Source organism: Truncatella angustata (assembly GCF_020726525.1).
Source record: "Truncatella angustata strain MPI-SDFR-AT-0073 chromosome Unknown BKA67scaffold_9, whole genome shotgun sequence".
NCBI lineage: Eukaryota > Fungi > Ascomycota > Sordariomycetes > Amphisphaeriales > Sporocadaceae > Truncatella > Truncatella angustata.
The window spans coordinates 2,309,853-2,332,496 of record NW_025763389.1 but is presented as its reverse complement, the minus strand read 5'-3'; the positions used below and the strand labels follow the sequence as shown (position 1 = coordinate 2,332,496).

At 48.1% G+C, this 22,644-nt stretch overlaps 5 protein-coding genes across 5 annotated transcripts; 2 read left to right on the top strand and 3 right to left on the bottom strand.

The window, feature by feature from the left end:
- Positions 1 to 987: 987 nt before the first annotated feature.
- BKA67DRAFT_525068 (uncharacterized protein) lies at positions 988 to 4,486 on the bottom strand (the record flags this gene model as incomplete). Its single annotated transcript, XM_046098636.1, has 6 exons — positions 988 to 1,888; positions 1,939 to 2,224; positions 2,290 to 2,737; positions 2,768 to 2,953; positions 3,153 to 4,389; positions 4,440 to 4,486. 6 exons carry the CDS (start codon positions 4,484 to 4,486, stop codon positions 988 to 990), a joined length of 3,105 nt encoding a protein of 1,034 aa, XP_045953751.1.
- A 4,082-nt stretch (positions 4,487 to 8,568) lies between these two features.
- BKA67DRAFT_582066 (uncharacterized protein) lies at positions 8,569 to 9,892 on the bottom strand. Its single transcript, XM_046103964.1, has 3 exons — positions 9,619 to 9,892; positions 8,926 to 9,470; positions 8,569 to 8,860 (listed from the first exon to the last, which is right to left on the bottom strand). The coding sequence occupies exons 1-3, from the start codon at positions 9,619 to 9,621 to the stop codon at positions 8,617 to 8,619; spliced, it is 792 nt and encodes a 263-aa protein (XP_045953750.1). The 5' UTR covers positions 9,622 to 9,892; the 3' UTR covers positions 8,569 to 8,616.
- Positions 9,893 to 12,196: 2,304 nt separating this feature from the next.
- On the top strand, positions 12,197 to 15,822 carry BKA67DRAFT_429649 (uncharacterized protein). Its single transcript, XM_046096862.1, has 9 exons — positions 12,197 to 12,244; positions 12,364 to 13,500; positions 13,569 to 14,178; positions 14,264 to 14,330; positions 14,402 to 14,678; positions 14,735 to 14,834; positions 14,898 to 15,007; positions 15,064 to 15,304; positions 15,389 to 15,822. The coding sequence occupies exons 2-9, from the start codon at positions 12,458 to 12,460 to the stop codon at positions 15,725 to 15,727; spliced, it is 2,787 nt and encodes a 928-aa protein (XP_045953749.1). The 5' UTR covers positions 12,197 to 12,244; positions 12,364 to 12,457; the 3' UTR covers positions 15,728 to 15,822.
- Positions 15,823 to 16,409: 587 nt separating this feature from the next.
- On the bottom strand, positions 16,410 to 18,467 carry BKA67DRAFT_540681 (uncharacterized protein; the record flags this gene model as incomplete). The annotated part of the gene is made up of 1 exon (XM_046100809.1): positions 16,410 to 18,467. The coding sequence occupies one exon, from the start codon at positions 18,465 to 18,467 to the stop codon at positions 16,410 to 16,412; it is 2,058 nt and encodes a 685-aa protein (XP_045953748.1).
- Positions 18,468 to 20,887: 2,420 nt separating this feature from the next.
- On the top strand, positions 20,888 to 22,047 carry BKA67DRAFT_540680 (uncharacterized protein; the record flags this gene model as incomplete). The annotated part of the gene is made up of 3 exons (XM_046100808.1): positions 20,888 to 21,025; positions 21,156 to 21,264; positions 21,596 to 22,047. 3 exons carry the CDS (start codon positions 20,888 to 20,890, stop codon positions 22,045 to 22,047), a joined length of 699 nt encoding a protein of 232 aa, XP_045953747.1.
- Between the last annotated feature and the right edge of the window lie 597 nt (positions 22,048 to 22,644).

Sequence of the window (22,644 nt, the reverse complement as noted above, 5' to 3'; positions counted from 1 at the left end):
GTATTTCTAATCGGGTATACAAGGTGTAAGATGATTGGCTAGTCTGTACACCTTGACACGAATACTATCCTAAAACACGAAAGGCCCAGGCTTTGGGTATTGATATTTCCGCTCATGTGCATTGCCGATATTCTACCCTTATTGTCGATCTATACTCGAAGCACAAATCCTAGTATTGCATGTTGCAATTTTTTTTTTCCTTTCGAGCCTGTCGTCGCAGGGTCTAGCAGAAGATCGGCCCGCCTTCGGATCTGATGGCAAACACCTCAGCATGCGTAATCACATACCAGACGTCGGCTTTTTTCCTATTCGCAGCTTGACCCGCCCATGTCAGTGGCAAATCGCCGTCTCTTTCCACAGCCAGACATTTTAATGTTTGACAGAATTATTCCAGAAAACCTTGCTCAACCGGGATGCGACAAGGATTGGGGGGATCTTCGCGATAACAAGGTATTGGTTAGCGTTTTGACAGAACGGCACTTTTTTTGTTTTTTTTTTTGTTTTTTGCCTGCAGTCTTGTTTTCCACCCACGCGCCCTGACACACGGGCAAAGTAAGACAGGTGGCAGACACACTGTGACTACACGCGGCTCTGCTGCAAGGCTTAGGCTCAGAGTTATGTCTCATTAGGTCGCGAGCATGTCTAAAACATGGTGCTTTACAGGCAGTGCACATGGGAGAGCCACGCACATGTGCGGGTGGTAAGGCTGATTCCAGTGTCGTAGACTCGTGGATGTCTCATTTGAAACGAGTGAATACTATGCACTCAATCACTTTTCCCGTCAGGGTTAAACCTATCATGTATTGACAAAGTAATCCTTGATTCCAGGATATCCTGCAAAGTCTGCAGTCTGCAGAATATCCAATAATGTACACAAATGGCCGCCTTTTCCCAACCTCATTGTAAAAATTTGGCTTTTGGTCATAAACCCGCCCTCAGACTCATCCCAAAAACAATGCGAAGGCCAAATGACCTGACCATGCCCTTCTAGTCCCGCTTGCCCTTGCCTCTCCCATGGATGTCGGCATCGCTATCTGTGTTCACCGCGGTCGCCATACCAGATCGGAGGCTTCCTGCACTGCTCTCGACCCGGAAACTGAAGTCGACGACCCCCACCAGCTTGCCGACACTCTTGATCAGACCCTCGAGGTCGTCGCAAACCAGCGAGCTGCAGACCTGCAGCACGGCGAACTCGGCATAGCCGTTCTCGGACATGTTCTTGGCATCTAGCAGATTCATCGGCCTCTGGCCCGGCGAGCCGGGCAGCTTCAGTTTCTCGAGCTGTCTCGTCAGCTCGTAGGGCTTGGGCACCGGGATATGAGGCGGCAGCGGGTGCCCGTTCAGGAGCGAGTTGGACAGCAAGGCAAGCGCACAAATAATGGTGTCCTTGGTCGAGCTGACGTCGGTCAGCAATAGCGAGAGCGCTTCGATCCAGGCGCGGTCCTGCTGAGCGTGGTGCGGGGTCCAGGTCACCGAGTGCGATATCAATGTCAGATAGGACGTGATGCGGGTGGCCCGCTGGATGATGTCGAGGTAGGTTTCCCGCGGGAATTTGCCGCCGATGGTGGGCTCGAAGCGCTGGAAGTTGGCGTGCTGGCTCAGGGAGGGTAAGATCAGGAGAAGCTTTCCGAACAGTTTACGCCGAATTTTGGCGAGTTTGTGCGCTGGGGATGTCTTGACATTTGGGTCGCCACCGGTGTCGTGTAAGCGCGACTTGAGAGTTTCGTTGATGGCAGTGAAGTAGTGCGCGAGCAGGTACATGGTCGCAGATAAGTCGCGGCGTAGCCAGGTCCTGTCTGTAATAGGTGAAGGGAATATGGTCCAAATGAAAGCGACAAGAGCACCGCCCGCCACTGTGGCCAGCCGGTAGGGACCGAACTCATAAATGCTGCATTTATGTTAGGCCTATCAAGCTATATGCATTTTGGAGTGACTTACGGATAAAACGGCTGGCTGTTCGATTCAGCGACAGCTATACCAATCTTGATAACCTGCAGTTGGTAGCCGATGATCATGGTGAGAGTAACCATAGATATCATCCAAGCAGGTATGAATTGGGGATATTTGAGGAAAAAGTAATGAATGCACATTATGAATAGCGCATAAAATACAATGATGCCAGGAATGTTCTTGTCAACGATGTACCAGGCAATTAAGGAGAGCACCATCGCCGCAGCTGTTCCCGCTATACGACAAAAGAAGCCAAAAATGGATTGACCAGATGCTAGAAATCATGATTAGTACCTCACAAGATTGCCAGTCTATAGGTTTTTGTTGTAGAATGCTTACTTTCCGTCATAGAGATTGAGACGATGATCATTGCCCAAACCAATCGTTGCTTAACGAAGAAGGCCTGAGTAGGCTCGAGAAAGTTGACAATGGCAATAGTCATGGTTGCACAAGCAACACGAATGCCAAAGAAAGACTGCTGAGAACCAAAAAACCGGTTCATAGCTCTGATCCCATTGCCAAGGCGTTCGAACCAGTTTGAGGCTGGTAGATGTTCCGGATCCTTCTTCTCAGAGAACCCGTCACCAACATACACAACATTTGATGAGTCAAAGAGGTCTGCAGTGTTTTCCGAAGAAGCATCTTCATCTTTGAGCATAGCCGCGGCCCATTTCCTCAATTTCTTCCACTTTGGTACGATGAGGTGGTTCTTCGACATGCTGCCATTAGCAATTCTCTCATCAGCATATATCACGAAACTCTGTACTGCTTCTGCAGTTTCGTTCATCTAGCTAGCTGTTAGCGCTAATATCACGACATGGTGCAAGAAGGTACTTGCGAGTTTCTCAATATATAAGAGTAAGAACAACTGCCCTTGGTCTCTGCGACGATCAACGTCATCTTCGGCTTCAAAGTAACCTTCACGCATACTCTCCGGCTCTTCCGTGTCACCTATTAAACCTCTTTCCTTCGCCCAAATTTTGAGCACTTTCCCTTTCACATCCTACGGACAAGAGTTAGCGTATGTTTAAATGCAAGAAAGACATAATATGAAATCAGTGTATATCCACTACCATGATGTGGAATAGCATGAGAAGCCACTGGATGCTCAAAAGGTTGTCCACAGTTATCGGAGCAAAATCCGGGAACATGATATGGGATAAAATGAATCACTCCAGTGTCGTCATTGCCGGGTGACTGACCTTTAGAATTTTCACTTTGGCGTCTAATGTCTTAGCGAAGTCGCTATCGCCAGGTTTCGATAGCCCTCCTTTCGCCTCAACATCAATATCTCCATTGGCACTGTCCTTTTTACCTTTCTTCGCAGCCTTTGGCCTGGGAAAGATCTCGAGTTGTATTCCAGCATGTTCTAGCCCTTGGTCAACGATCTGCGATAAAGCCTCGAAGGGCTCATGAAGTTGCTTCATGACTTCGTTCCACATCCTTTTCTCTTCGATTTTCTCTGCGAGTACCTCGGCTGGGGTATGCTCGTCCGTTGCCCATTCGCGCTTCTCTGCAACCACCTGGAATATATCGATAACTGTACTTATTCCAACAACAGGAATCAGGCATGCCCGAAGGTTGAGGAATATGTCGCGTAGATCAGAAGCCCCATGCTTGCCCCACGAGAAATCCCTCTTCGCAAATGCCAAGTCAGCCTGCACTTTGCCAGCCAATTGTCGAATATTGGCGATCGTGGCTTTCAAGGCGGTTGCCTCCGCCGCAGTAACAGGCTCTGGGCTCTTCTTTGATTGGTTGTTCCATCCTCCTCCGTCAACCGCTGAGCTGACATTGTGTAGTATCGCAAACATGTCCTCCCGTTCGAGACTCTGCATGTAAACCTTTTCCTGTTTTACCGCCCCGCGTAAGAGCATCATCATTCCTTTGATTTGGCCGAATGAAACCTTACGGCTAGGTACAGGTATGATTAGCAATGAGCAAGCAAACCCAATGCCGAAAGCTGTGAGCATGGCAGTGAGCAGTCGTTTGACCAGTGACTCGAACGCAGCATTGCTCGTCATGATTGGGCTGTAAGTGGCTGAAATATTGGTGAATATAGAGAATACAATCACGGGCACGTTCATGGTAGGATACTTTGCTCTTATCGTGTTGGCGAACCAGATGACGAAGAAGAGCCAAACCGCCGAGACAACCGACTGGCTCGGATTATATGGTGGCAGTCCGGTACTGGGATCCAATGGCCTAGACTCCGTATGCAGTCGGGCTTGAAGGGCTGACCACATAATCAAAAGGGCTATAGCCGCTCCAGCACAAGCAAAGAGAACATTGAGCGTCAATGTCTGCAGAAACTTGCCACGTGGCAGGATAGATAATGACAGGATACTGATGATGCCTATCAAATAACCTAAGGTGGTGTAGTATTCAGCAACTTCTTTTGACTGTAGTATCGATATCGCAATGGTTGGAGCAACCGCGCCCCTAGAGATCATGAGACTCCATAACATGACATCATTGCAGAAAGAACTTACTTGAACATCATCAAAAGAGTAACCTGATCAAGCCCCAGCCTGGCCATGATGCCAGGCCTTGGTGGTGCTGCAGGAATGTTGGGCTGGTCATCTTGACTGCTGGCCTGTTGAGCGTTGTTCTGCTCATCATTTGCTTGATTTCCTGTTGGCTCTGGTGCATTGCCATTGGCGGCGCCTCCGGATGCCCTGCTGGACATCGCGAACCCTTGTATACTGTTGCGAAACGGCTTAATTAACCAAAAGTATAGCTGGCGAAATCATTTGAAGTCCTCAAGAAGCGTCGTCATCCCAAGCCGATTGGTTTAGATTTGTCTCGCTTCAATTCACACTAGAGATCCGGCTACAGACCTCGGGATCGCTGTCGCGCATCCATTGAAAAAACCAACTTCAGAGCCGTCGGTTCGCAAATCTCTAGTTAGCGCATGGATCGGCAATGGGACATTTCAGTACCCCCACATTGTGTGGTGAGTAAGCCTTAAGCTGAGGCTGATTTTGGGGTTACGGCCAGGGCCGATCAGTACAGCAATTTCACTAACCTAGACTAGCACTCAGTACCTGTCACCGCAGAACAATAGATTGCGAACAATAATCTTATACAGTACAAGAAAGGTTCAGCTGTGCTCTTAGGCGCCTTGCACGCCACCTCCCCGGTGTCGTTCGAGAGCCTTATCCAGCTTATTAATAAATATTGGCTTTTTCTGGCTTTTAATGCCCGTTCTAGCTTGCGCGATATGCAAGATTTATCCTTTCTTATATTCCTTGTTAAAGGGCAAAGAGATTCACCCCTTCGTTATACTATAAGGAAATCTGCGCATAACTTTATGTAGCTATATGGCGATTTTGATTCGTACTTAGAAAATGACCTTCGATAGGCTTTCGGCAATTTGTAAGATTATCTATATTTAACGATTTTACGAGCAATGAGCATACATGACCATAGCTCTTAGAAAACTCGGCATCCCGTCCGCTCTGCCCCAGATAAACTGAGATACGGAGTTTTGCCTATCCTTCTTCTTTTTGTAACTTAATTTCTTTAGCAACCAGCATTTGAGACAAGTGGCGTTGAGGGCTCGCAGAGATTAGACGAGCGAAAGAGAAAGTTTAACGAAGAAAGACTATGCATGAAGGGTCGACAAAACACCCTGAGTCAGGTTATCCTACGACGACTGTCGATCTGCCAGTCGAAAGCCTGGGGCCAGGCGCCGTTGCCATCATACTCGATGGCTGCGTTTGGTTTCTTAGACATAACGATCGTCATAGGATCGACGTCGTAGACAGCCTGGTCAGAAGTGTACATGAAGGGTGAGCCGGATGCTACCTCCATGATAGAGGTGCTGAAGCCAATATGCATAGCCTGACTGGCTTCCTGCGCTCCTTACACTTTGGAATTTGGATTCTGACTTGGACGGAACGACCAATCGCGAGCAACAAAGATCGCAACATGCGACTAAGCTCAAATTATTCATCAACAGCTAGAGCATCGCCAGAGGTTACACGAATTGCGCTCCTCGGTTTTGCAAAGATCAAAGGGGGTATTGAGGCCAGGAGTGCTGTACGGAGAGGACGTGAGGTGAAGAGTCCTGTTGACAGTCATCAATTCGAAATAACAGGACAATCATGCGAGGAGGAAAGGGCAACTTGGGCGCAAGCGAAAAAATAGAAAGCTTCAAGACGAGAGCCTCTTTTTCTACGAAGATGGTTTGTGGCCAGGAAGGTTCCGGTCGCGTCTGGATCTAGATCCCGCGCATCTGTCGCCCTTCTCGTAGCCGAAGGAGGTTGGGTTTGCCGATTTTTCGAGCGATCTACAATCAGTCGTTATTCTGATAGTTTCGATGTTCGGCATAAGAATGAGAACCGGAAAACTGGTTCTACCCTTATACTTGTCTCCTTTGTGAATGGGATACAACGCACAGTGGCCTAGAGGGTCGAAGATAATTTCAGGCTTCAAAATCCGGTGCAGAATGGACTATTCTCTGATCTTTTTCTTCACCTTCGACATTTTCAGCATGCAGTCGTATATGATTGATACATAAAGCCACTCGTTAGTTCGAAAATTTACTAGATATTTGCCTGGGCCCGGGCATGGCTAAAAGGTGCTCAGTCAATTAACATTTTATTTTGATTTCTCAAAAAATCAACTTTGAATGTGGCTACAGCGAATGACGCAAATTGCGTTCTAATTTTCTTCTTGATGAACTATAAGACTCACAATCGCCCTCAAGCCGCTCGACTGCCTGATCGCAAATCTTCAGCGTAATTTAAGTCGTGGATGCGTACTCGGCGAAGACACCCGTCTTTGGTCCGCAAACCCTCCATACCATACGCCGAGCAACAGACGTAGTCGCAAAGCTGAATAGGGAGATAAATCAACCCTTCTTGCACGTTGACTGACACCGGCGGCGACAAAGGAGCCACCATCTTGGTATTGACTGGGTTCAGCTCGGTGGCCTCAATTTTGAGGACAACACAATCATCTGCTAGGTTAGACACGGCGATATCACGAGTACAATAGACAAGCTTCTCATTAACAACGTTGCCTCATTGACTCTTGGGAAGGCCAATGGGGGGGAAAAAAAAGGAAATCTTTATACCGCAGTGTACTTCCGTCTTGTCGCAAGATGGTATCAGGCTTCGCACTACGCGAAGCTGAGGTGTTCTCCGGCAATGGTTTGTTTTCGTTGCAATTGCTTCCCTAGCTGCTGCAAATAACGAACATCTATGCGGGTCTGGGATCTCCTACTTTCTTATTTAGATAATCAGCGATGTGTCAATGGTTCTTGGCCTGGTCCAATAGGCACGGTTTACTCGATACGAAAGGTTTTCTCAAAGTGTCGGGTTTTCATCCTGCTGCTGTTCTAATAGCCTGCACAGAAAACGATACTCTGTCTCATTGGTAATCACCGAGCCCCTCGTATCCGCAAAGTTATACCGCCCTTTCTTTGTTGACAAGTGCTATCATAGTGATAGCATACTGTACAAGCATCGCATACTTAAGGTCATGCTGGGTGGGGAGTTCAACCAAAAGTGTATATCAGTGATGCCGCAGGCAGTGTTGTGGACTTTCCCTAGCAGCTCGATCAAGTTTGGCTCCGTAGCAGAAGTGAGGCATGGCAGCATTTTGGAAGTGGCAAGATCCCGAAAGCCCATTGCACTGGATGTCGATTTTCGCGTTGAAAAATACCATGATGTCGAGCTTCGCCTTGCCATGCCCCCGCAGCAAGGACCTTCGATACGTTTCCCAGTATCGCGGTATCTCGTACAAGTTCCAGTACGAGAAGACCCTCTCGAATAAGTTGCAGAGGCAAGACTGTATTTCCCATTACTGCACAGGGGAAGGTTTTCTAAGCGAGTGGATCCTCTGTACAACCCAAGCGCCCCTTAAGCTCAAGCCCAGAGTCTCGGGCACGACGGCATGGGCATAGCGTAGTGCTGCATATAAGTTCGGTACATGCTCAGCGCTTCCGAAATTCTCCAACAGTTTGTTCCCGGCCAGATCTGAATACCTCGTCGATCTGGACCCCAGCAACTGCGGTGTGTATGACCTGGCGGGCAACATTTCGGCGCTCAAGGCCTACATCGAATTCGCTGGAACACTGATGCAGCACAAACAGCCTCGAGATAAAAGTAGCCTCAGGATCAGGCAAAGGCTGAGTCTTCAGACTCGCTCAAGCATTACGAGCTGCCAGATCTTACCAGTCTCAACGGTCCAACCATGATAGCTTTGTTTCGCGACATCCTTAAGCGCGACATATACCAGCATCAAGGTATCGTTAACTCTAACACTTCGGTCCACGGCCTACAAGTCTGGCTCGGTGGTTCTGCTAGGAATGCCATTACCAAGCTTTGTGGCCGAACACCTGTAAGAGAGAAATGTTAAGATTCCTCAGATTCACCACTGAGCTGGGCCTCCGCAAGAACTATTTTGCTGTTTCTGTCGGTGTTGGAAGTCAAGTACAGCCCTCATGAGTGAAGTTAAGCTGCTTTTCCTGCAGGGTCGTCGTAGGGTCGGGGCGCAAAACTTCAATGAGAATGATAGGTCAATAGACTATGGTTGGCAAGGTCTCTATGGATCAGATGTTGATGATGACTTGACCTGATTTTCGAACATAATGGGACGGAGTATTCTGTAGTTTTGATTATGTATTCATGAATTTACAAACTGATATCTTAAACAGAATCACAAGCGCTCGCCGGTTGCTTGACTTCTCATCGCACCGTCAAAGGGCATGCCCTCCTGCTCTCCGAGGGCTGTCCAACTAGCATCGGGGCGGTCCATTGGCTTGTGGTTCTTGGTTCCAAGGGAGGAGATTTTGTAGGACGCATAGACAGGCGTCTCCTTTTTGCGCCCCAGCAGCTTCTCCACGAACCGCGGAACATAAGGCGCGCCGGCGACGATAAATCCCATCATAAACTCAATGGTCCTGTAGTTGTTAAGGACGAGTTGTTGCTTTGGTCCAGCTTAAAGATCCTTAAGAAGCAAACTTACGTCCAATTACCAATGGGCATGAATCCCCATGTCGTATCTTCAGTGTAGAACAGCTGAAGGCCGTAGTAAAATCGAATCGTGGCGGCGGCCGTAGCGCCAAGGACCCATTTAGTTTTGCTCTCCCATAACCTTGGTGAATGGGCGGGAGAAAGCGCATACAATATACCAACCGCAAAAACCGACCCAGCTAACAGCTTTTTCTTGAGCGGCGTCTGCAATTTCGAGATTCCAAAGAGTGGGATGACCAGAACTGAAAGGTCAGAGGCGATGTTGAGCGCCCCACCAGCAGACATGGCCATCGCTGCTGAGATGCAACGACCCTCGATCATTGGGTGGTAGATCTTCTCCCTTGGTGTGCACGCGAAAACAAATGCCAAGCCGAGGGCAGCATATAACAGCAGGTTCAACCAGATCAAGATTGTGATTACCCGATGGAAAAGGCTCTTGCGGTTGTGCGTGAAAAAGATCGACTTGACTTGGTGGAGAACAACATATTTGATCGAAAACATGGTTATGCAGTACATGACTTCGGCAATGTTCTCATACTATAAGACAATGCTAGACATCAGCCGCAGGTCTTTGAATCATCGCACAATCTAGGTAGGGGATATATCAGAGTACTCACATAACGGGTGTTATAGAGTCTCAAGACAGATACGTTCCAATGCGGCAACACAAGTTAGCACAACCTACCATTTGTCAAGAACACAGGTCCAAGGAAAATTCTCCCATTGCGTTCGTCTAGTTTCAAGGCTCTTTCAAATATCACGGTGCGGGCGCAAGAGCCGCCCACCGTTGTATTATGCATGTCTTGAAAAGGATGGTAAACCGGACGTGTGCTCTTACCAGATGTGTACCATCGCCATATTCACACGCGATTATCAGCTTCATTTCGAGGACCATAAATGCCGCCTAACTCGTATCAGTTGTTGGATCGGGTGGGGGGTTTGATGACCTTGCGTAGACGTACCGTCGCGAACAAAAGAACCCCTGAAAAAAAAACCCCCCCCCCCCCCCCCCCAATCTATCAGATGTCACGCCGGATAATTACGTTCTATGATGCACTCACAATCTTCTGAATTGAACCTTTTGACCAAGGTGCAAACATTAGCACTGCATTAGCGCAACGGTCGATGACAAGAATTAGCGAGGCTACCGCTAAATCTCACTGAGTGCGCCAACTCTTCAGTCAACCACTCTTGCTGCGTTGCGTCAGCACGATTGCGTACAATATCGGCAGGCGAAGAGGACCTTGCCGGATCTTTTGCAATAGGGATATACCATTTAGATGATGATCGACTGCGCTGCATGAATCTGTGACTATATCTCGACGTGACCAGGAACAATGTCGCATATAGATCCGATCATAGCTAATCGCGCTGATATCAAATTGAGCAAGTGTTCAAGCTCACCTTCAATATATGAATTCTAGGGGATCTTTCCAATCCAGCGAGCTGAGGTTCTCCTTCTGTTCTCAGCGGTAAACCATTCCATCGATATAAGCACAGTCTGCGTTGTGGAGCACTAACTGTTCAATTACGGCGTCCGCGTCACCCTAGGTTGGCGATATTTCCGTCGCCTCTGCCCCGTGCCGCAGTACCTTTCGTACCTTCGTTTTCCGCATCGTTCGCCCCCAGTCTTAGTACCGTACCCTCCTTCTTTTCTCTATAAATCACCAGATGAGTGTGTGCACAACGCTAATTTATAGTACTACGTTTACGCTTTCTTGCATACCGTTCGGCCTGTAGAGTGAGCCAGGTCTTCGACAAAGTTTATAGACGAAAGCATTTTCAACAATAGCGTATATCAACTCGCCGGCTTCCGGCACGCAATCGGTACGTTATGGGGCATGAATAATAAGCTATACATTGAAGATAGCGAGACCGATTTACGAACTTTGGCGACAGAAGGTCTTCGCCATAAGTCTGTAAGTTATGGGCTGTATCTAGCGAGTCAGTAACCACGAAACGAGTCGGCGCAAAGCGTGTCAAAAACAAGAAGTAGGAAGGGAAAAGGTGCTTATAGACAGAATCTATCCAAACCCACGAACATTATAACAGAATGGGAGTCGAACAGGCTATTATGGGTCGATAGACTACCCTGAATCTCGATCAAACCGCGCAGCCTCCTTTGGATGTGTTTTAGAAGTATCCTGCTGAGCTTTTGGCGGACGAGACTGATACCGCGGCTGGCTGAGGGTATGCTAGACCACGCACCCACTCGAAATTATTTTTCCGCTCTTTATTGGGACTATGCTTCCTGGCTTCCTCGAGAACAAACTAACCTAATCTAGTTGGCAAGGTTGTAATTTGCAGACACTACCGTGCAGAACCAGGTTGCATGTTGGAGATCTGTTGGTTCTGTATGATACCGATAGTACATATGCACGAATGGTGTTGTAGATTTGCGTGACTGCAGATCAGAAAAAGATGTTGCGCGGCCGTTGGGCGTTCCTGTACCATCTACAGTAGGTTGGCCAATACATTTTCAAAATCAATTACCCCCCTACCCCCCTCCCCCCCCTCCTGTGGTTTGAAAATCGCAGACTCGCCTGCGACGCTTTTCCTTGGAGTGCTCAGAAAGGCGATTGAACCTAAGAGACTGTGGCTGACTGTTATCGTCGCTCAATGTCAAAATCATCAGCTAAATTCATGAAACACGAGGTCACAACGTCAACGCCGGATTGCGACTTGAGTTGATGCTGTCTTTTACTTGGCATGTACGAGCAAAATCAGAACCTTCGTAATTAGGTAGTGTGTCAAGCTTGCATTGATAGCAAACCCCCCTAAACGTTTCCTTTTATGCGCCCGTACGATATACCTGATCGTGATCTGACAAGGGTAGCTTCAGCTGGCCTGGAATGATAGCCTTATTGCGAGGAAGAGACCAGCGTGCAAATACTCATCAGCAAGAGTGGTTATACAGCAGCTTATGAAATTACGCGCCGGGGTGGGCCTCTATGCAGAACCAGCTCTGCCACTAACACGGGTTTCAAAGAGTCGGAAGGTGAGGGAGGCGCAGCCAAAGAAAATAAAAAATAAACCCTCCCCCCCCCCCCCGGAAGCTGAAACTGATAAGGATGCCGCCGCAGTGAATGAATGCAATCACACGCCAACACAATAAGTACATTTGTATAGCTAGCCCTTTACAAAAACGTCACGGTAAGCCTTCAAAGGGCATGAATGGCATTTCTTGGGTGTGCTCAATACATTGTCAATTTTTTCTAACTATAAAAAGTCAACCACTACTCAGAATACAAGGCGAATCCCTGTTTTCAGGCAGACCAAGAGTTGCAGTTCTTGTATTTCAACAAGCCTTGGTGAGCATGTCCCCGTTCTCTTCTCAGTTATGAGCTACGCCGAAAGTACTTGCGAATAGGCGAGTTCTGCTGCTCTCATTGACAACATTCAGAAAGGCAAATACTAAGTAAAGTTATAGAGTATCTAGTAGAGTATTGAGTGCGGTTAAGCAAGCGGGACCTGACACTGGGGTCTGGTCAGTCTGTTGCACAAGTCCTTAGACATTCGCATTTATGCTTGTTATCAAAATCAACAAGTCTCGACAAGATCACCCCTGCGCCTTCCAAGCCATTATGTCGCACTCATCTGGATCAATACTGAGCGATAAGCCAGAATCTGATTCGTCTGACAAGAAGCTAGGTTCATTGGATACACCCGACAATAAGTCAGGAGGTATATTTGGCATTTCTAGCAATACGTCTAGTGCATTGGACACAGCCAAAAATAAGCCATCGGGAGGTCTATTCGGTGGAACTGACTATAAGCCACCGGGAGGTCTATTCGGTGGATCTGGTAATACGACAAGTGCATTTGCTACATCAGCCGAAAAGCCATCGGGAGGTCTATTCGGTGGAACTGACTATAAGCCATCGGGAGGTCTATTCGGTGGATCTGACTATAAGCCATCGGGAGGTCTATTTGCTACACCAGCCGAAAAGCCATCGGGAGGTCTATTCGGTGGATCTGGTAATACGACAAGTGCATTTGCTACACCAGCCGAAAAGCCATCGGGAGGTCTATTCGGTGGAACTGACTATAAGCCACCGGGAGGTCTATTTGCTACATCAGCCGAAAAGCCATCGGGAGGTCTATTCGGTGGATCTGGTAATACGACAAGTGCATTTGCTACACCAGCCGAAAAGCCATCGGGAGGTCTATTCGGTGGATCTGACTATAAGCCACCGGGAGGTCTATTTGCTACATCAGCCGAAAAGCCATCGGGAGGTCTATTCGGTGGATCTGACTATAAGCCACCGGGAGGTCTATTTGCTACATCAGCCGAAAAGCCATCGGGAGGTCTATTCGGTGGATCTGACTATAAGCCACCGGGAGGTCTATTTGCTACATCAGCCGAAAAGCCATCGGGAGGTCTATTCGGTGGATCTGACTACAAGCCATCCGAAGGCTTGCTTGGCTCATCCGACAACAAGCCAAGCACATCTGAAAGTGACCAAGGATTACTCGATGGATTTAACGAAAAGCTACAATTCGGTACACCGGACGATCATGACGAGGTGGAGGATATTCTGGTCATTGGCATTGACTTCGGAACAACGTAAGAGACGAATGCAAACGCTTCTCTATAGCTTTTCGAACTCCTTGTTGACTTTCATCTCGTAATAGGTACTCTGGAGTTGCCTGGGCGACCAGGGTTGACTTCGAGAACAGTCAAATCAATTACATTACTTCCTGGCCCGGTAATGGTCGCGAGGAAGGCAAAGTTCCTACAGAGCTCTGGTACGATGATAACAAAGAACCAGTATGGGGTTACGAGGTCCCTGCTCACGCCGACCCCTTCCGCTGGTTCAAGCTTCTCCTTCTCCGCACTGAGGATCTCGATTCAGAGCTTCACGAGTCTGAATTTGTGGTTCGAGCTCGAGATATGATGGAGAAATCTGGCAAATCGGCTGTGGACCTGGTCGCCGACTACTTGCGTCTGCTTTGGGGACATATTGTGTCGACGATTGCAAGAGCTCGTGGAGATGATATTGTAAAAAGCCTCGCTATCCATCTCGTTATCACTGTACCGGCAATCTGGAAGAGCTACGCAAGACAAGCCCTGCAAGATGCTGCCAAAAGATCTGGCATCTTTGAGGAGCGTTTTGTTGGTGCCACGAAATTGACCTTAGCAATTGAGCCAGAAGTTGCAGCGTTGTCAACGCTCCATGAACAAGGCAGCGGCGTTCGTCCCGGTAACGTATACGTGATATGCGATGCAGGTGGTGGCACGGTGGTGAGTTTGGGCTGAGTTTACTTTTCTTCTTTCTTTTCTTCTTCTTCTTTTTCTCTCTCTAAGCAGCGGCTGACAAGCTACCTAGGATCTCGTCAGTTATGAAGTAAAGAGCACAAACCCCATTGTCTTACAAGAAGCTGTAGAGGGAACAGGTTGGGATCCCCTCAATGTGCCTATTTTCCAAACTCAGAGTGGTTTAGACTAACGATTACTTCACCCATAGGTGGGCTATGTGGCGGGATTTTCATCGATCAAGTGTTCGAGCGCATGTGTAGTGGTCGCCTCGGACCTAGATGGAAACAACTCAGCAAGACAGGAATCAGAGAGATCATGAAAAATGAATGGGAATACGGTATCAAGCCACAATACAAGCCAGCCAAGCTAGTGAAGGAGTATACCGTCTCACTGCCCGCCGAGACATTCAAAGGCCAAAGCAATTCGAGCCTAGACGATACTACAAGATATCCTTATATCAAGAATGGGCGAATCATATTTCTTGGGTAAAGTCTCCTCCAGAGTTCCTTCGTCGTTTTCACGCCTGACAGTCAGGAACCAGTTCCCACATCAAAACAGCGTTCGAGGGGGTCTTTTCCAATATTGAGAAGCTTGTTGACGAACAAATCTGCAAGGCTACTGAAAAGGGTCTGCATGTAACCGTGAGATACTACTGGCGGTTTAAGGATACATTTCCAGAATGGTTCATTGCTAACTTTTGCTAGGGTATCATTCTCGTTGGTGGATTAGGGGGTAGTGCATATTTGTATGACTATCTCAAGGCTATACATGCCAAAGCAGGAATTACAGTGCTTCAGTCTGGTGGGGTTAAGCCGTACGCACCAAGCCTTCTACCATGCATACACGATACTGAATTTAATGTTTTCATAGGCGCACAGCAATCTGCCGAGGTGCAGTTTTCAAAGGTTTCTTGCAGGAACAAGCCGATCAGGACAATTGTGATATGGTAGTAGCACCAATTATGGTCACATCAACAGTTGCTCGAGCTAGCTACGGCATTATGTTTGAAACGGGCTTCAATTCGCAAACACACCTCGAGGAAGATAAAAAATGGAGTATACGTAAGGGGACGTGGATGGCGACGAACCAGATGGAGTGGTACTTGAAGCGGGTGCGTTTTATCCCAACCATTGAATGGAATTCTTTGATCTTCATTCTACCCTCTAATTTGTAGTGAAACTGACGCAAGAGTCAGGGAGATATGGTCTCGAAGAGTAAGCCCGTCCGCTCCTCCTGGTTTAGGCTTTATGGAGAGCGGGACTTTTCCAGGACTTTGTCAATTGTTCTTTATCAGTGTGATGACGAAGTACCACCGGGACGGAAGACCCCCGACGTTCGGGAACTTGGCACACTCTCCTGTACTTTGGACGTGGGTTACGCGGATCTCCCAGACTTCGGGAGGAAGAGTTGGTTGAATACGAAGAAACTGGACTTCGAAATTGAGCTGGTCCCATCAGGGGCATCGGTGGAGTTTATTTTATACTTCAACGGTAGGAAACAGACAGGCCCAAGTGCCAAATTTCGCATCGCGTAGCGTGACGTCGGTCGAGGAGGATCCTGTATTTTTATTTTCCTTACAATGATCGATTCGTGTACTACCCAAGAGAGTTCTATAAGCCTTACACACACACACATGATCATGCCAGCTTTGTCTCGCCTATCACGGCATTCCCACATCATGTGTTTGTTCCCACTTCTTTGAGCAGCCAACTAATATCAACGCAAAAGGCTCTGTACAGCTTCATGACAGCAGTAAGCAATATGTTCGATTCAAAACCTGCATTTACAGGCAACGGAGATATCTCACCCTAAGAGTGTGCATTGTACTCGTGGCCGCCTTTGTTCACATAACTACGGAAAAGCATAGCCAGCATGGTATACGGGTACTAGCATAACCCATGTGATTACAAATAGAGTGATGGTGTTGGTGGCAGGAATATCTGGCCCCGTTCGTCCTTGCTTGTTTCAAGCGGAATGCCTATATATAAAAGAATACTACACAGCAGACTAAAACATGCGAATACCAACGACAGACAGCAACAGGGAGAGAGAGAGAGAGAGAGAGAGAGAGAGAGAGAGAGAGAGAGAGAGAGAGAGAGAGAGAGAAGTGAGCGTTTTGTTCGTTTTCCTAGTACGCTTATACTACAGCTCTTTGATCGTGTTGATTTTTGGTAAAAGCTTCGACGAAACACGCCGATTATCTCGAAAATGACCTTCTAACCGTCAACAATGCGACCAAAAAAGTCCTCACCACTTCCTCCAGATGCAACGATCTGCTCATCCTCCCCGATCCACTCACGTACTTGAACCAAGAACTCTGGAAGGCCTCCTGCAGGTTCTACCAACTTCTGATTCATCCAGTCGGAAGTGCGAAGTCTCCACGCATTACTCAGACTCCCGTCCTCCTGATAAGGTCTCGTCTGAGCAAAGTAGCACCAAAGATCCACTGCATTCTGTGCTGCCTTTCTATCGATTTGGAACAACTCTCTATGACCCTTTTGGCAACCTGGACAATTCGATTCGGTCTTCTGGTGTGCCCTCAATTGCTGATGTATGAATGTCTCCACCCTCCACGCAGCTTGCACCACGGGCGCCCAGTAGACAAGACGTGGTGTGTATCCGCACTTCTTGGCCCACTTGCGCAAACGGTGCTCAACTTTTGTAGGCATGACAATCGGTTCGTCACCTTTACATGCGCGCACAGGTGATTTGGAAACTGCAGAGAACAGTTGTGCCTTAAATTTCTGTTCGTCCATTCTGACATGTCCAATCTTGATGTGCCCCGGCAGAGTCGAAAGTTCATAGCAGTATATGAAACCAGGAGTTGCCGTCGAAGTATTATCGATAGTTTTGCGCATACTTTCGCATAACTTGTGCAGTGGTTTTGTATATTCTTTGCAAGATTTAAGATTATGACGAGGTATGAGCGGAACCTGAGCTGGTGGGCTCTGATTGGCTGCCGGAGCTGGACAAAATTCGTCGTCTTCTTCATCCTTCTCCTTTTTTACCGATGCAAACCCACGTTCGCCTCCGGCAGGAGCGCCACACTTCTCCAGATCCCTTTCTTGGAAAAGCTTCCTTATTACTGTACGGGCGGATATGTCCAACACTTCATCGTTTTCGAGCATCTCGGAGCTACTTTCTTTCTCATCATCATTTTCTGTGTATGACTTATGCCGAGAGAACTTTTGCAATGGTGATGTTGCGTCAATTCCTTGGTGGCCCATCAACAACCCGGAAAGTTGCTGAGTTGGTAAGGGACTTGTAGGAGGTGTGGCATACGAATATGAATCTGAAGGAGTGTTGTCGAAACTGGAGTCTTCAATCGAGTGTGCTGAAACTGGAGACGATTCAGAACCAGGACTATATCCCAATACCTCGTTTCCAGGAGATATGGGCGAATCATTAATGGCATAAGTCTTTCCGGAGTTGGTTGCAATGGGGGAAGGAACTATTTGAAGCTCGCTCCTATGCAGTTGCGGGCGATGCTGGCGCTTTACAGGCGTCTGGACTGGCCCCTCTGAGTGTATACATGAGTCTTGAATCCGTCTTATATCATCTTCGTCCCTCCCAGAAGCATGTGAAGGCCCATCGTACCGCGGAAAGATGGTTTCGAGCGGAGTGGAAACATTTCGGTGCTTAGATTCAACGCGTGATAAATTCAAGGAGTATGACGCCGCCTTTGACCTCAAGTCTTCCGTCGGGCTGCCTGACACTTTCGTCCTGGTTTTTTTCGCAGTGTAAGTTTTGGCAAGTATGGTATTCGAATCGCTCTCTTCTCCAAATTCAGACGGCTCATTTATGCTAGGCATATCGATGTGGGTCACCGCTCGGGGTATTGACCCCATAGCAATGGATATCCAGCATCTCGCATCGCCATGTTGGTCCGATTCAGCTTGACAAACGATACGCCCGGCCGTTCCTATAACAATCTTGTACTCATTTCGTAGTCTTTCGCACCAACCACGCAATACATCTTTCCGTCTCGCGTCCCCCACGTGTTTACTCTGGCCACATAGAGCCGTGCCAACGCAGTCGACAAGGAGTTTGCTTAACTCTGGTGAGGGTACTGATATATCAGTCATAGGCTGTAGAAATGACATAATGGTTTGTCGTTTCTGCTTGCCGAGTTTCCTCGAACATGGTTGATTTTTCAGAGTTAGAGCCGGGCATCGAAATAGTGGCTGGTGACGGAAAAGAAACTCCGCGGCATCCTCAATTGTGTTAAATCGATAGCAATTGCCATCCTCACTTCGTATCAATGACTGGCCCATGTGGATAGGTATAACTTGTAAAGTGCAAAGAGAAGAAAAGTATCATGCCATGTTCGACCGCACCATGGCGGAAGCTCGGAATCGTTACTATATACAGCGCCGAACCAGCTTGTTAGCCCAGGCACAGCCGCATACACATCTTTAAACTGCATGAAAATTGAGGCCATTCTGAAGCACCAACTTAACTGCGCCTCACCCACGCGCATGTGCACATCACAGGTTGTAGGATGTGGACGAATGTAACACCACCAAGTGCCAACCTCAATCCCGGTCAGGTGGTTGGTGCCATGCTTGCTTTGAGGAAGAGCAAGTGGAAATACTACGGCAGAGCCATCTTGCGGTCAACGCGAAGTGTTTCGGCAAGACGAGTCTATTCTCCGCCTCGACCATTGGGTAGGCCCGACCAGTGGCAGCCGAGAATCGGGGATAGCTTACGCCTCGAGGTTCTTTGCACTAAAACCAGGCACATGCCCACCACGGCGCATCATCCCATCAGTTAGTGGTGAGACCACCTATGTTGGGCGCGAAATGATCCAATGGGGACTCAGCAGCCCTGGTTATGGTCCCACTCACCAAACCCACCAAACAAGTGTCTTCCAGCCATTTTGTATACAGCTGACGGACGTCCCGTTCCAGAAATAGTTCTAGGCATAAATTCCAAAGCAGCCTTTTACGAGGATTGTTCCAAGATTGTGAATTTCCAGGCAAGATCTTTTTTGGGGGGGGGGGGGGGGGGGGGGGGGGTATTTGACGGCCTACGAATATAGTCGAGAATGTATTACGATACCGTTGATAAGCTGTTTTACTGTTTTGCGTGACCAGCTCGCAGAAAATTGATCCTTTATATTTGGCCATTTTCTGTTGGCAGAGATGGCCCCTAGTAGTCAAGGATGTTTATGTGGCTTAGACGAATCAAGGAATTGATGGTGGTTGGTCCTACCATACCCTTGCCAAAGAGCCACCCAAACCCACCAAAGCAGCCCCGTGAGGGCGCCCGTCACGGACGTACGCTGTACCGAATCTCATCTCATACGACATTGAAGGCCGCCAAAGCGGACTGATCGAAAACAGATGGAAACGAGTTGAGAAGGGGGGCCGACAATGGGTTTGCAAATTGATTTCGATGAGAGCTGGGGCGTCGATTCTCGCAAGGCTGAGTTACCAGCCGATGGCTGGCGGCGCATCTGAGTGCAAGCGCATATCGCTTGTGATAACCCCGACATATGTCCCTTCAAGTACAGTATCGACGCTGGCGTCTCCTTTTTGACCCGGCGACCGTTGCTGACAATTTCAATTGGAGTCTTCTAGCGAAAGAATTCATTTCTTTTAGCAGCAACTAAATTCCTTAGAGACGACTTTAACGAATAGGTCTTAGTTAAAGTTGAATCCGGAACGGAGACGAAGCGATGCCTATCTCGCCGAAATGGCCATCTTGTCTCTGAAGGCGAACACGAGCTGCTGTCGAGTCATGTCAATGTTATCAAATGCTCGTTATCATACAGTCCTCTTTTCACTCTCCCCAAAAATGGGCAGTTGTGCCCCCCTATTGAGACGATCATATCGTCAGAATGCCACTGTGTCGCATGTAATCGATCCTGGAGCTTTGAGATTTTAAGACCGAGGGGCAGGATCAGATTGCCATTTAGATCCTTTCTGTCTTCATCTAGCACGCATTTCTCGCCGTGGAAAACCATTGTTAGCCAAGCCATTCTCACCCACTGTTCTGCCTTGCTCCTGCTGTTCTTTGCAGTCGGTGCAAGATCAACTGTTGCAAGGAGCGTTCAAATCGAGGTTTGAGAGGAACTGTTAAGTCCATATATTAGTGCGCATGTTGCCTGCTATCAACACGAGCGTTAGCGAACTCGTCTTGAACCTTCGTCACATTTATCTTTGATGCCCGTCAATTTTACCAGGCCGACCTAGCCTCCTTGTGCTACTGCTTTCTGTAGGAAAAGGGCGGATTTAGAGACGGCCATAATGTATCAGCCGGAGCCAGCGCGATCCACAACAACGAAGAGTGAGATCCTGGTTGTCGTCGGTGTCACTCCTGGTCATCTCCCTATAGGGCCTGGTGTTCTTTTGCTTAATCCTTCCAGCGGTGGTACGGAGGCGTTGCCTTTAAGAATATTGTTATAGCCACTAGACATGAGCTTGATGACTTCGAATTAATCTTCGCTCAGGCGCTACTCATTGGACCCCAAGCGTCAGCTCCATCAACTTTATAACCATCCTCAGCTTTGATGCGGCCTCGTCGCCGTCTCAGTCCAGTCTGTGCAATAGCATCGTGAGGTTCTTGGACGACGCGTCACTTCTCACGAGGAACCGAACAACCTTGAACCTATGAACACCCGCGGACCTGAGCGCAACAATATATCCAGGTGAAGCAACGATGACTCACCGATGCCTCTAATACCTTAATAATGACGGACGGCAATCTCAGTATCTGTAGTCCGAGGAATATACTGCCACATTGGCTTTCTCCAAGTAGTATATCGGAAGCCAGACATGAGGATCACCAGTCCGACCTTGGAAAAATTCGGTGCGCCCGGCATCTCATAGTACGTCGATATAACCATTGGACGGCCATCAATGCGTTCTTGGACTGATGGGCTTACATCATAATTATTGACAATGGCATGTTCCATGACCATATCATCTTTATGAAACCGATGCATATATGAGGTATAGGACCGCACAGATGAATGCTTCGCCTACTCTTTGACGCCATTAAATATGGTCGTAATTCCCGGAGCGGTGAGTCTTCGTCGTCGGACCGAAATTACGTACATTGGTACAGGTGCGTCCAGCATGCCAAACCCTCGACGTTGTAATATTCCCAATGCACGTCGTAACGAAGGGATTCCCAATTGACATGATGATTACACGACTTTTGTCAGCTTGTAACGACTATTCGTCATGTTTTTAGGCTGTAAAAATTCAAGTCTAGGACCATGTCGCCATTCCATGATTAGTTTTACGACTTCTTTCCGCCACTAAACGAGCCCTGAAGTTGCGGTAACTCTCTCCCTAGGCGGTGTACTAGACCAAGCCGGCAACGCTCTTATAGATACTTTCGTTTCCGACAGCCATATATATATATATGTATCTACACGATACGACTAGAACAGCTGATCTTCTGAAACGAAAGCGATCTTGGACGGGGACTGGTACAAGTTGGAAATGGTCTTGGCGACCTCCCTCGAGCTGTTCTGGCTGGCGGCGGCGGCACGTCCGATCAACTTTTGGTGTGATGTTGTTCGTGCAGAACTATGACGTTACTATTCGAGACTTCGACCTCGAACAAATCCTAGGCGGAAACCTCTATCATTTCAACCAAGCGTTCCTGTCTCTGGTATACAACATCATCACCGGCATTTACGGCGTGCTCGAACAGTTCGTGATTAAGCGCCCCAAACTGGATGAGTACCCGGGACTACGTGGAACTGGAGGCGAAGACCGAGTTCGTCTGCTTCTACTGGGAGCTATCAGACGCACCAGAGTAGTCGGGCCTGGGGCGGATTCGTGGCCCGCGCCACCATCGGTCCGTACAAAATCAGGCTCCCGCCATGTGTCGAGCTAATGAGGTTGGTGACTGTAGACTTGATCAAAACCTTGACTCGTTCTAGTCTTGCTAGGTCTCAGTGCTCATGGGTTTACCTCCAGCTTAGTTATCGCTTAGAAGTTTCCTGAAATGCTTAGCTCGATACCAATCCTGTACACGTGTACCCCGAAGCCATGTCATAGGTCACTGGAGGTGTCGCCAGAGGCATGCCAGGTCGGGATCGAGCTGTGGTGCTGCACAGGCTGTTGGGCTTATTGAAGTATACCTTTGAGTGAGTTCTTCTTGTGTTGGCCTGAGTACTTCTATAAGCATGGGGGTTACGTGGGTAATTTATGAAAATGCTTGAAGTGTCGACGGGTGGCAAATTCCAGCCGTGGCATACACATATTTCCAGGTACAAATCCAGACTTGAAAGGCTGCGACCTTTTCCACACCAACGTTGGTAGACGTGAGACTGCTCGGCATCTATATCACAACCGTGTACCGTATTGCAGTTGTGTTCTGAGCCGAGACGTAGCTTACCTCAATGCAAGTGCCTCTGACGATGATGCTCATCCCGAAAGTGGAGCTGCGTTGAATTATGATCATCTCCCATGACCAGTCCTGGAACAAACG